Source organism: Cervus elaphus, chromosome 20 (assembly GCF_910594005.1).
Source record: "Cervus elaphus chromosome 20, mCerEla1.1, whole genome shotgun sequence".
NCBI lineage: Eukaryota > Metazoa > Chordata > Mammalia > Artiodactyla > Cervidae > Cervus > Cervus elaphus.
The window spans coordinates 130577159-130590248 of record NC_057834.1 but is presented as its reverse complement, the minus strand read 5'-3'; the positions used below and the strand labels follow the sequence as shown (position 1 = coordinate 130590248).

General features: G+C 41.8%; 1 protein-coding gene and 1 pseudogene across 5 annotated transcripts in view; one reads left to right on the top strand and one right to left on the bottom strand.

The window, feature by feature from the left end:
- Positions 1–1204: 1204 nt before the first annotated feature.
- The window catches only part of ZMYM1 (zinc finger MYM-type containing 1), a 30136-nt gene continuing 18250 nt past the window's right edge, over positions 1205–13090 (top strand). For 3 of the 5 annotated variants that reach the window (XM_043877451.1, XM_043877447.1, XM_043877444.1), the window contains exon 1: positions 1244–1480. In XM_043877451.1, the coding sequence (XP_043733386.1) occupies positions 1451–1480 (30 nt within the window). In that variant the 5' untranslated portion in view covers positions 1244–1450. Of the gene's footprint in view, positions 1481–10914; positions 13060–13090 lie in introns of those variants that run through there. The other 2 variants (XM_043877445.1, XM_043877446.1) reach the window with 2 other exon arrangements.
- LOC122677420 lies at positions 9746–10538 on the bottom strand (annotated as a pseudogene).

Sequence of the window (13090 nt, the reverse complement as noted above, 5' to 3'; positions counted from 1 at the left end):
GGATTTATATGGTAATAATATTTCTACATTCCACTTGAAGTGTAAAACATTGATTCTAAATAAGCTATGAAAAGTTACTTATGTTTACTGTAAACACAAAGTGATCATTAAAGAGATACATAAAAAGAGATATGTCATAAACACAATTGATAAAATGCAACATTAAAAAATGTTCGAATTAGTCAAATAAGGCAGGAAAGGGGAACAAAGGGAACAGAGTAATAAAATGGTATATCTGATTACTATGTAACTGCATTAGGAAGGCAAGAATAACTGTTGGAGAAACTTTAGTTACCAGTCTAGTATTCTAGTGAGTTTAACTGTAGAGTATATATTTATGGACCAAAGCAGCAGAGGAGTCCCTTTTGACCTGGACGTCATATTTGCAAAGGGCCTCATATTTAGCCGTTTGATACCATCTCAGGAAGCATGTTCAAAGACAGGATTGCAGCAAATTCACCATTGAACTTTATAAATCTTTTATAATCCTAGTATGACTTGAGAAACAGCACAAGTGTTTGATTCTATACTATTTTAGGGTTGAAATTTAATTTTTTAAGTAGCACTTAAAATAGCCATGATTTTTGCCACACCGTTTTGAAATTAATGCTAACATACTATTGGCTCCTCAAAACGGAAGAAACCTGAAAACCCTCTCTTATCTCTGGGGATAATTCCTTTTACCAGGAATTTACTTGGTACCTGGTATTTTTACTAAGTACCATCGCCTTGCTGATCTTCACAAGTTTACGATGCAAACACTAAAATTATCCCGGCTTCTAGGACAAAAGTGAAAGTTAAAGTCGCGTCCGACTCTTTGCGACCATGGAATTCTCTAGGCCAGAATACTGGTGTTGGTAGTCTTTCCCTTCTCCCGGGGATCTTCCCAACTCAAGGATCAAACCCAGGTCTCCCGCATTGCAGGCGGATTCTTTACCAGCTGAGCCACAGGGAAGCCCAAGAATACTGGAGTGGGTAGCCTATCCCTTCTCCAGGGGATCTTCCCGACCCAAGAATCGAACCGGGGTCTCCTGCATTGCAAGCGGATGTCTAGGACGAAGACACTAGGATTTACACAAACTGCTTATAGAGCCATCACTCAAATTCAGGAAACCTAAACGCCCCGCCTGCCGCCCCCACCCCCACCAGCTTTCCAGGCCCAAGGTCTCCTTTTCAAGGGGCCGAGCCTGGCCGGACGCACTGCGCAAGCTCGGCCGCCGCGCACGACGGGAAAGGGGCGGGGCCTACGCGACCGTTTTGCGTCGAAACTGCTTTTAGAAACCTCGCGTGGCGGGCGTTCCTGAAAGAAATTAGTAAGCCTCCTTAAGCGGTTGTGGCGTCGATCTTTATTCATGTGCTTTACCAGAGGCGAGCGGAGAGTTTCGCCTGTCAGAGGGAAGATGAAGTGTCCGGGAGAGCCGGGGTTCTAGGAACCCAGCCTTGCCTGTGGATGCCGCCGTGTGGGGGTCGAGAATTCAGGGTCAGTCCCCCTGGCTAGTGTTTGTCGTCTCCTTGCCCTCAGAGTCGGGGCGTATTTGCCCCCACTTTCCGCGTTTCTCGCCGCCTACTACCCCTGCGCCGTAACTCCTTTTCAGCCTTGGGTGTCTCTCTGCGTTCTCTGTTTCTAAAACATTTCATGAGATCACACCTGTGGCTCTCCCTCGTTAAGGCAATTATTTTTTCAAACTTAAAAAATCTTGACACTCCTTATTGCAAATAGAGTTGTACACGGGATGTTTGCTAAGAGAGATTTTCAAATTATAAGAATTTCGGATTTGAAATTGGAATTAGATGAAGATGCAGTCTTCATCATTTTATTTCAGTATTTTGCTTTAGTGTACAAGATTGAAAGTAACGTGGTTTCATGGATGGTTACGTTTTGAACTTTCTCAGGTTACAGCCTGATAGTTTTCACTTAAACTGAACCGAAAGCTCAAAGGTAGGCAAGTGGAGAGTTCTCTAAGGGTTGAATCACTAATAACATCTGACGATAGCTTGTATTTCTCATCACAAATATATGACAAGACGCCCGCCAAGTGTATAACACGAATTATATTACAGTTAGACCTGATGGAATCAGGACTCAGCACTTTGCCCATCTAAAATCTTAGTCTTAAATCAAGAGTATTACTTGGAGGAGTAGATTCCTTTGCTAAATAGTGAATTTCCGTCTAGGATTTTCTGTGAGCGTAATACACAGTTCAGAACCCAAAGAGGATAGGTCCAAAGCTGTAATCTTCTTTATTAGTGATACATCAACTGTATTCACCTGGATGGAAAAATTATTTTCTATAGGTCTCTGTAATTTAGCACAAATTAATGCTTTGGAGGTCTCCAAAATACCTAACATTTGGTGTGTGACACAGTTGAGTGTATCTTAGGATTTTATTAGGTGTTTTTTTTTTTAAGTAAATTTTTACTTAAAAGAACTATGAATGAAATAGTTGCTGAACCCCAAAAGCTTAAGTGCAAGGTTTTTGTATTCAAGTGCTTTCCTGATATGACTCACATCTGCTCTTCTAACCTTATTTCCTTCCTCTAGCACTCTTGCATTTTATCTCAAACAGTATCTTCTTATAGCCTAGTGAGTTAAAGAGAGAGGAATTTTGGGTTGCCTAAGTAGTTGAAACTCAAGTGGTACAATCTGGGAGGAAAGAACCTCTGAGACATAAGCCCCCAAATTTGCAGACAAAGATCCCCTCCTCCACTCTTTGGGCTTCCCTGGTAGCTCAGATGGTAAAGAATCTGACTGCAATGTAGGAGACCTGGGTTCAGTCGCTGGGTTGGGAAGATCTCCTGGAGAAGTGAATGGCTACCCACTCCAATACTCTTGCCTGGAGAATTCCGTGGACAAACCATGGGGTCGCAAGGAGTTGGACAGGACTGAGCAACTAACACTTTGACTTTCCACTTTTTAACTATCTCCTGAACTGCACATCTACAAAGCAAGACTCAAAAAAACTTAGCAGAAAACAGCAGTTGGGAGGATAAACACCTAAAAATAGATTATAGTAGCTTTGCAAAGCTAGGAGCACTTGAAATTTAAGCCCAGTTAAGGTAGAGGGGACTTGGTAAAGATGTGGACTTTCAGTTGAGATTCTGGGGTAGGGGGGCCAAACCCTAGAAGTAAAGGTCACAATTCCTAAGAGATAAGACTTTATCCTGGAGAGTGTCCTCAGAGGTAGTCTTAATTTTATAATTGTTGCCAGTGGCAGGGTTTTACCATGCTAGAAGCTATTCTCATAGGCCTATGTATTTATCTTGTCTAGGCATATCTTGTTTTTAATTCTCTTGATGAAATCCAGAGCTGAGTTGGTTTAGAAGCTGAATAGAGTTTGAATAGGCAAAAATGACTTTGCAAGTAGGAGAAGAGTAACAGCAGAAGTATAGCGGGGAGGAATGAAAAGATTAAAGTGACTCAGTTTGAAGCATCAGGTTTGATGAAGTTTATATCTTAAGGAAAGAAAAAATTTAAGCATAGAATTATCTCCTGTGTCCCTTTGGGCCTCCTCTCTCCCCCTTTAGTGTGTAGTGTTCATCTGCATTATACATTAACCAGACCTCCTCAAAAATGGGAATGCCTTCTGGCATTAATTATAATGCCAATATATATAATGGCCAATAATATTATAATGCCAATTATTTTTCCCCCCTCTAGCGATGGAATGGAGAAGGAAATGGCAACCCACTCCAGTACTCTGGCCTGGAAAATCCCATGGACAGAGGAGCCTGGTGGGCTACAGTCCATGGGGTCCTCAAGAGTTGGACACGACTGAGCGACTTCACTTTCACTTTTCACTTTCATGCATGGAGAAGGAAATGGCAACCCACTCCAGTGTTCTTGCCTGGAGAATCCCAGGGATGGCAGAGCCTGGTGGGCTGCTGTCTATGGGGTCGCACAGAGTCGGACACGACTGAAGTGACGCAGCAGCAGCAGCAGCAGCAGCAGCAATGGAATTTCCTAAAAGATTAGCGTTCTTTCCAAACTCATTGAGGAGTCATGGTGACTTACTGCTCACTTTCTACATGCTTATGTAGACTTTGTATCTTTGATGACCTTTATGTAAAGTGTCAGTATGTTATTTTGACATATGATCCTTTGTCTTGAAAATGAACGTGATGGTGCCTTCATCTCCTAATAGATGAAACCGTCCTCAGTGCTTTGTGAAGGACTTTCCAGTTTACAGTCCTCAGGTTGGCTCAAATAAAATCCTCTCTCTCAGATTGACAATTGTTTCATTTTTCATCAACAGGTTTATATATGCAGTATTGTCATTTCCAGGAGGGAAGTATATACATTCCCTCTGGAGGTCTGTTTATGTATCTGGAAGTAACTTCTAATAGCTTGCAAATTCTTTGCAGTCTCATGGATTTTTGTTTGTTTCATTGAGGTTGACACAGTATTGTGTTAATTTCAGGTGTATACCAGAGTGATTCAGTTATATATTTATATATATATGTATACACACATATGGAAATATGTATATTTCCATAACATTATTTTCCATTATAGATTACTATAGGATATTGGCTGTGTGTATGTTTACTGTGCTATATATAAAGTAAATCCTTGTTTTATGTATGAAAGAAAGTGTTAGTCAACTCTTTGTGACCCCATGGACTGTAACCTGCCAGGGTCCTCTGTTCATGGGATTCTCTAGGCAAGAATACTGGAGTGGATTGCCATTTCCTTCTCCAGGGGATTTTCCCAACCCACGGATCAAACCCAGGTCTCCTGCATTGCAGGCAGTTTCTTTACTATCCTAGCCACCAGGGAAGCCTGTTTTATGTATAGAGGTTTGTATTTGTTAATCTCATCCTCCTAATTTATCCCTCCTCCCCCTTTCCCTTTTAGTAACCTGTTAAGCTTATTTTCTGTGTCTGTGAGTTTGTTTCTGTTTTGTGAGTAGACTATTTGTATTATTTTTTAGATTCCACTTAAAAGTGATATATTTGTCTTTGTCTAACTTATTTCACTTAGTATAATATTCATTACTGCTGCTACGGATGGCAGTGTTTCATTCTTTTTTATGGCAGAATAATACTCCATTGTATGTATGCGCCGCATCTTCTTAAGCCGGTTGTCTGTTCATGGACATTGGGTTGTTTCTGTGTTTTGGCTGTTGTAAATAGTGCTGCTGTGCAGCATGTCTTTTTCTGATTCAGAATGTTCGTCTTTTGCTTATATATGCCTGGAAGTGGAGTTGTTGGATTATGTGGAAGCTCTATTTTTAGTTTTTTAAGAAACTTCCATACTGTCTTCCATAGTGGTTGTACCAATTTACATTCCCACCAGAGTGTAGGAAGGTTCCCTCTTCTTTACACCCTGTCCTGCATTTATTATTTCTACACTTTTTGATGATAACCTTTCTGACTGCAATGAGCTGATACCTCTTTGTAGTTTTGATTTGCATTTCTCTAATAATGTTAAACATCTTTCCATGTGCCTATTGACCATCTATTTGACTTCTTTGGAGAAATGACTAAATCTTCTGCCCATTTTTTAATTGGGTTATTTGGTGTTTTTTGATATTGAATTGTATGAGCTGTTTGTATATTTTGGAAGTTAAGCTATCATTTGCAAATATTTTCTCTCATTCTGTATGTTGTCTTTTCATTTTATTAATCCCTTTGCTGTTCAAAAGTTCTTTAGTTTGATTAGGTCCCAATTGTTTATTTTTGCTTTCTTTTGGCCTTGGGAGACTGATCTAAGAAAATATTTCTATGATTTATGTCCAAGATGTTTTGCCTGTGTTCCCTTCTAGGAGTTTTATGGCATCTTATAATTAGGTTTTTAAACCATTTTGAGTTTACTTTTGTACACGGAGTGAGGGAATGTTCTAATTTCTCTTGTTAACACATAGCTGTCCAGCTTTCCTGACACCACTCGCTGGAAAGACTGTCTTTTCTCCACTGTGTTTTCTCACCTGATTTGCCATAGGAGTGTGTGTGCGCCATATGTGTGTGGTTGTTCAGTTCCACTGAGCCATGTGTGTGTTTTTGTGCCAGTACAATGCTGTTTTTGATCACTGTAGCTTTGTAATGTAGTCCAAAGTCTGGAAGTACTATGCTTCCAATGTTGTTTTTTGTGTTTATGGTTCTGTATAAATTTTAAGATTATATGTTCTAGTTCTGTGAAAAGTGTCATGGGTATTTTCATAGGGATTACATTAAATTTATAGTTGCTTTAGGTAGTATGGCCATTTTAACAGTATTCTTCAAATCTAAGATCATGAGATATCTTTCCATTTCTTTGAACCATAATCAGTTTCTTTTATCAGTGTTATGTAGTTTTCAGTGTATAGGTCTTTCACTTCCTTGGTTAAATTTATTCCTTAGAGTTTTGTGAAGGGGTTGACATCGTATCAAATGGGATTTTTTTTTATGTAATTTTATTTATTTATTTATTTTTAACTTTTGGCAGCACTGGGTCATGGTTGCTTCACCCAGAGTTTCTCTAGTTGTGGTAAGCGGGGTCTGCCCTTCTGTTGTGGTGCACAGCCTTCTCTTTGCGGTGGCTTCTCTTTTTGCAGCACACAGGCTCAGTAGTTTCAGCTTACGGACCCCATTGTTCCTTGGTATGTGGAATCTTCCCGGACCAGGGATTGAACCCATGTCCCCTCCTTTGGCAGGTGGATTCTTATCTGTTGCACCACCAGGGAAGTCCTTTTTACTCTCTTTCTGATACTCATGCTTTCCTTTTAAAATAATGTGAGTTTTCTGCTTCATAATCTGTCCCTCTTTGGTTTAAATTAAAATTTTTTTAATTAACTAGCAGGAAGATGCACCACATTTATTCTGTGACTATTTATAGTCTCCAGTGTATATGTGGTTTAGCTCCAGTTTGGGAAGATGGATGCGATTATGTTAAAAAGAGGTCTCTAGGACTTGTTACTCCTTTGTTCATCTTATTGAGAAAGGAAGTAATGAATTTGTTATTCACATATGTCTTTTGCTCTTTTTGTTTTTTTAGTAGCTAAAGAAGTGTTAATGTACCATTTTCTTCTGTCTCAAATATATTTTAGATTAGTTACATTTTCAAGGTACTTTCTATTCTTTGCCTGTGTGATGACATGTTTGAAGGAATTCCTCGATATTTTATTTTTAATTGATCTTTAAAATTAATATAGCATATTTACTTTCAAGTGAAGGGGGATCTACAATCTAGTAGTTAACTTCCAGCGAGTTTTACTTTACTGATTGTATATAATGCTCAAATGGACTGAGCAGAGCCTTGTATGAGTTTTTATTGCACTTCACAGTGAGGCCTTATTTAATTTTCTGCCTAGAGCTAGGAGATTACAGTGAAAGCTGGGTTAAAGATCAGGATGAGGTTGGTGGTTGAGCTCCAACCTCAAAAATAAAAGACAGTGACAGAATTTGGGGATTTTCAACATACTAACTCAGTATAAAACCATTACTCCAGTAAGAACTTTAACTTAACCATATCTGTTTTACTTACCTCCTGCCCTCCATAATCATTATTTGTAAAGCAAAAAGAGTTTCCTTTTCTCATGGAGGTGGTATAAGAAAAGAAATCCAGGAGACTTGTCCTCTGCAGTGAAGATTAGGAAGGGAAAGAGTTCCAGAGGATTTAGAATTGGAGGTGGCAGCTGCAAGAAAAATGGAAAATAGGCCAAGAACCCCCTGCCAACGCAGGAGATGTAAGAGATGCAGGTTCAAAAAGAGAGAGAGATACAGGTTCGATGCCTGGGTCAGGAAGATCCCCTGGCAGAGGGCATGGCTACCCACACCAGTATTCTTGCCTGGAGAATCCCATGGACAAGGGAGCCTGGCAGGCTACAGTCTGTAGAGTGGCAAAGAGTTGGACATGACTGAAGCTACTTAGCATGCAAGGAAAGAAGGAGAATGCAAGGAACCAGTCTGTCCTTGAAAATAGAGGCCTTGGGACTGAACAGTTGTTGCCTGAAAACTGGGTTTACCTCTTGGTGGTTGTCAAGCCAATAGACACAACCACGCCAAATACTGGGAGAAGGAAATATTTGTTATTAACTTACTTCCTGAGTGGCTCAGTGGTAAAGAATCCACCTGCCAGTGCAGGAGATGGAAGTTTGATCCCTGGGTTGGGAAGATCCCCTGGAGAAGGAAATGGCAACCCTCTCTAGTATTCTTGCCTGGGAAATCCCATGGACAGAAAAGCCCGGCAGGCTACTGTCCATGGGGTAGCAAAGAATCAGATGAGACTGGGCACATATTCATGCAGCAAGTAAGGAGAACACTGGGGATCTTACCCAAAGCATTGTCTCCCCAGCAGCAAAACTGGGAAAGTTTTAAAGTGAAAGAAAGAAAGAGAAGTCGCTCAGTCGTGACCCAACTCTTTGCGACCCCATGGACTGGAGCCTACCGGCCTCCTCTGTCCATGGGATTTTCCAGGCAAGAATACTGGAGTGGGTTGCCACTTCCTTCTTCTTTATTTTCTATTTTTTTGATTATAAATCTATATAGTTTTATTAAGACAAAAAACTGACAGTGTTGATATGAAGTTTACATTTAAACAAAAGTTTTCACAAAAACCTATCACATGCCTAAAAATTACAGTGGCGTTCTAGATGCAGGTCAAGACGATGTCAACAACTGATGGATCTTATGACTGAAGACAGTGTTTTGGATTTTAGTTAATTCTTAGAATTAAAAAATTTGTTTTGTTTTAAAGTGAACCACTGCCCCAGTATGAAAATTAAACCTTCTCCTGAGTCCAGGGCTTTTGAAATCATTCAACTCTTGAACTTATGCTGTCAGTGACTGAACCCTGCCACCAGTGGTTTCAAAGTTCAAAAAACAGAGGCTCCAAGAGTTTTCCACCCTATGAGCACCGACCCTTGTCTTTCCCTACTCACTTACCTCCTATACCACTCTGTGCCCTTCCCTAAATACTTCACCAGTGGCTTGGATGGAGAAGCTGATATTGTTAATTTCACAATAGGAAAAGAAAGGGTCTTCTTGTCAGTTTCATAAGTAGCACCTCTAAGACAGAATGATCTGCCTGTGTATACACTCCAATAAGACTTTTCCTCTTCAACCAGTTTCCATCCCCCAAATGGCAGCTTTGGCAGCTTCTTAGTTCTTTGTTGGGAACAGCATTAAGCTCAGGCAGGGAATACCTTGGCTTCTAAGTTTCAGGCATTCACAGCTTTTAAATAGTCTCTCAGAGTCCTCATTTAGGTTGCCAATGACATTTTTTGAAAGGGTACAATATTCTGGACACAGAACCCAATCATTAGTTGTTCTTTCTTTTGTTTCACCATTTCCCCAAATTTTAACAAAAATGATCCTGACCCATCTCCCTTCTTTCCCACCCACCCCAAATAATACACCAGTAATTGACAAACACTACGCAGATGCTACGCTGTAAAAATGCAGAGTTAACACTATCGGGAAGAAGGCTGTGTGGGTTGTGGAGATGCTCTTTAAAGATTTACAGTATCGCTTGCTCTCCCACATCCCATTCTGCATTTTGTCCTTCATAGAAGGCCCTTGGTTTGTTTTTTTTTAAGCAAAGTTCAGAACGGGTTGCCTTTAAACACTGACCCTCCTTCCCCTCCACGGGGATGGGTATGCAAACTATACAGCATGGAATGGCTTTAAAGCACTTGGGCTGCTGTAGGGCACAGAAACTATACTGGCTCTTCAAAGGACATCTTCTCAAGCCACCTTTATGGTGTTAAGACAAGTAGAACTCCTTCTTTCCCCACTTGAAACCCAGTCAGATGTGACAGGGGCTGGTATTCGAGAAAGTTAATTCTTATCATCTTTTTTGTCATCATCCTCTGAGGGGTAAGAATGCCACATCAGCCTTTCCTCATAAAAGGATATGACAACCTGCGGGCACTTGACATTGGCTTCCTCGGCAGGAACCAGGTCAGCCTCATCAGAGTTCTTCCATTTCATTAGGAACATGAGTTCTCCACTGGAGTCCCTGGCTCCAATAATCCGCTCTGGTTCGAAACCCCGGGCAAAGCCTCTCGGCTTTTCTGACTCTTCTTTCTTCTTCTTTGGTTTGCTCTCCTCCCCCCTTATCTTCCGAATCAGAATCAGCTTTGCGCTTGCCTCCCTCTGATTTATCTGTCTCGTGTGCTGTTTTCTGTGACTGCAGAAACTCAGCAATGAGGTCAGGGCAATCCAGGTTCTCTTCTGGTTCCCATGTGTTATCATCATCTGAGGACCCCTTCCACTTCAGCAGGTACTCCACTTTGCCCTTCACCACTCAGCGGTCTAGGACTTTCTCCACCACACACTCTTCCTCCTCTTCTTCTAGCACCTCCTCCACTTTCTTCTTGTTTTGTTTTTTCCCCATAGTGCCCGCCAGCTTTCTGGTATAAAGGATGACGCTGCTCAGAGCAGTGCCCACAAACCCGAGAGGAATCGGTGCCGCGCTACTGGCGGGTCTTGTCCGGCTGGCCGGGGAGTGGCGACCAGAAAAGCAACAAGTCGGGTGACCACTGTCGAGCCCCCTCACTGAAGCGGCGTACCGCAGGCCCCTGCCAACGGCCCTCCCCTCAGACGAACAAAAGCCCTTCTTAACTGAGGGTACCTGCATATTCACGAAGGGGCTTGAACAGAGAAGAATTCAACATAGAATTGGAACAAAGGCCAACAGAGCCCAAGGTTTAGTTGATTGAAGTCTGGAGGGTCAACATCATCTTCCCACCCTCCAACTGGGAGGGAGCCTTAGTTCCTGTGGACCTCAAAGATATTATTCCCTTGAGGAACCAGGACCCTGCCCCTGCTGTGGCAGTGTTGTTTCTTGACTGCTCCTCCCTTGTTTCAGCATTCCCTCAAGTGGCACTTGTGGTAAAGAACCCGCCTGCCAATGCAGGAGACATAAGAGATGTGGGTTTGAGCCTTGGGTTGGGAGAATCCCCTGGAGAAGGGCATGGCAATCCACTCCAGAATCCTTTCCTGGGAAATCCCATGGACAGAAGCCTGGCGGGCCACAGTCCATAGGGTCACAGAGTGACTTAACTGAAGTGACTTAGCACACACGCACTAGTGTTAGATTATCTAGTTCAACCCATTAATTTTAGACTTCCCTGGTGGCTCAGACAGTAAAGAATCTGGGGACCTGGGTTCGATCCCTGGGTCGGGAAGCTACCCTGAAGAAGAATGGGTACCCACTCCAGTGTTCTTCCCTAGAGAATTCCACAGACAGAGGAGCCTGGTGGGCTACAGTCCATGGAGTTGCAGAGAGTCAGACATGACTGAGCAGCTACCACCAGCAAGATCATTAATTACTAACCTGCTAAATGCTAATGCTTGACCTGCTAAAGGACAGGCATTGAAGTCAGGCTTAGATCACAAAATGGTTTAGGCCAAAATGGTTCTCTTAAGTCAAGAAAGCCATATGTGGTTCTCCTTCTCCAGAAACTCTAATCTGTCTGCTTTGCACAATCAAAAGACTCCTGTAGTTCCTCAAAAGTTATAAAATGGAGTTCTTTTTTAAGCTAAATGCACAGCAATCTTATATTTTGATTTTGGATATTAGCTACTGTTAAAAAAGAATTCAACCCAATAAATTTGAAGATCTAATCAGTTTCATTCAGAAATCTGACAATATGCCATTTAGTGAATAACAGGATATTCAAGGAGCTATACAAGATGGAAGGTTTTATAGGCAGGAAGAGGGTAGGATAAGGAAGCTAAAAGAGTAGACTAGTTCAGACAAAGTTGTGGGCAGATTACCTCATTAGTGCTGACCAAGAAATTAACTGACTGGCTTAAAATTTCACTGTTTGGAGAGTTTGAAACTGCAATTCAGTTAGGTATTAAGTCTTGATGGGACTTAGCACAAATAAGTCCATCTTGGGCTTGTTGTTTCTTCTGCACTATTTACCAAAAAGGAATTGATAGGAGGTGGAGACGGCATTAAGTATAATGAGAAAATAGATTCAAGACATAATTATTTGATCCAATTTGGTGATTAGATGTGAGGACTTTGGGAGAAAAGTTTATGGCTATCCCTAGACTTCTGGCCTGGAAAAATGGGTACATACCATAAAGCCATTTCCCAAGAAAGACAGCATGTATAAAGCAGGCTTGTGGGGATAACACGAGAATTAAGTTTGTTTTTGGGGGGCGCTGTGGTGGTTCTTCATTGCTGCATTCGGGCTTTCTCCAGTAGCGAAGAAGGGGCGCTGCTCTTTGTTGTGTGTGCAAGGGCTTCCCACTTCATTTCGGGGCTGCTCCTGTTGCAGCATGCAGGCTTCAGTAGTTGCAGCTCATGGGCTTAGTAGTTATGGCACACAGACTTAGTTGCTCCTCAGCATGTGGAATCTTCCTGGACCAGGGATCAAACTGGTGTCCCTTGCATTGCAAGGCGGATTTCTTAACCACTGATCCACCAGGGAAGCCCAGGAATGTAGTTTTAAGTCTCTTGAATTTGAGGAATGCCTGGAACATTCAAGTGGAGATATTTAATAGGTAGTTGGTTACCTGGGGTAGTGCTCAGGCATAAAGGGGGGAAAGAGCATATGGATGATACTTGAATCCTGGATTGTACCCATGAGCAAGTGAGAAGAGTCCTGAGGAATTGTGCTTAGAGGAACACGGATATTTAGAAGCAGGTGAAGTAAAAAAAGTTTGGAGGAGAAATAGGTCTTGGAGTTACAAGAATCAAGGAAGGAAAGAATTTCAAAGACAAGAGAAGAATTGGTCAGATGGAAGGCAGTAGCTTTAGAAACTGGATTTTTTTTTTTTTTTAATGTATTTAAATGCTTCTGTGAAAGGAACTGGGAGACGCAGGCTTGATCCCTGGGTTGGGAAGATCCCCTGGAGGAGGAAATGGCAACCCACTCCAATATTCTTGCCTGGGAAATCCTATGGACAGAGGAGCCTAGCAGGCTACAGTCCATAGGATCGCAAAGACTTCGGACATGACTGAAGTGACTGAGCATGAGAGGAACCAATAATCAGGGGGATGGGGGGCCTGAGGGAATAGAAGTAGAGAAGACTAGTTTTTATGCCGGAAGAAGGCATAGAAGTTTATTTACTGGAGAAGTGTAAAAAGCAAAGCTATATTGCGGAGTAGTGGATGAAGGAAAGGTACTGTAAGAGCCTTTTGTGCCTCCAGAAA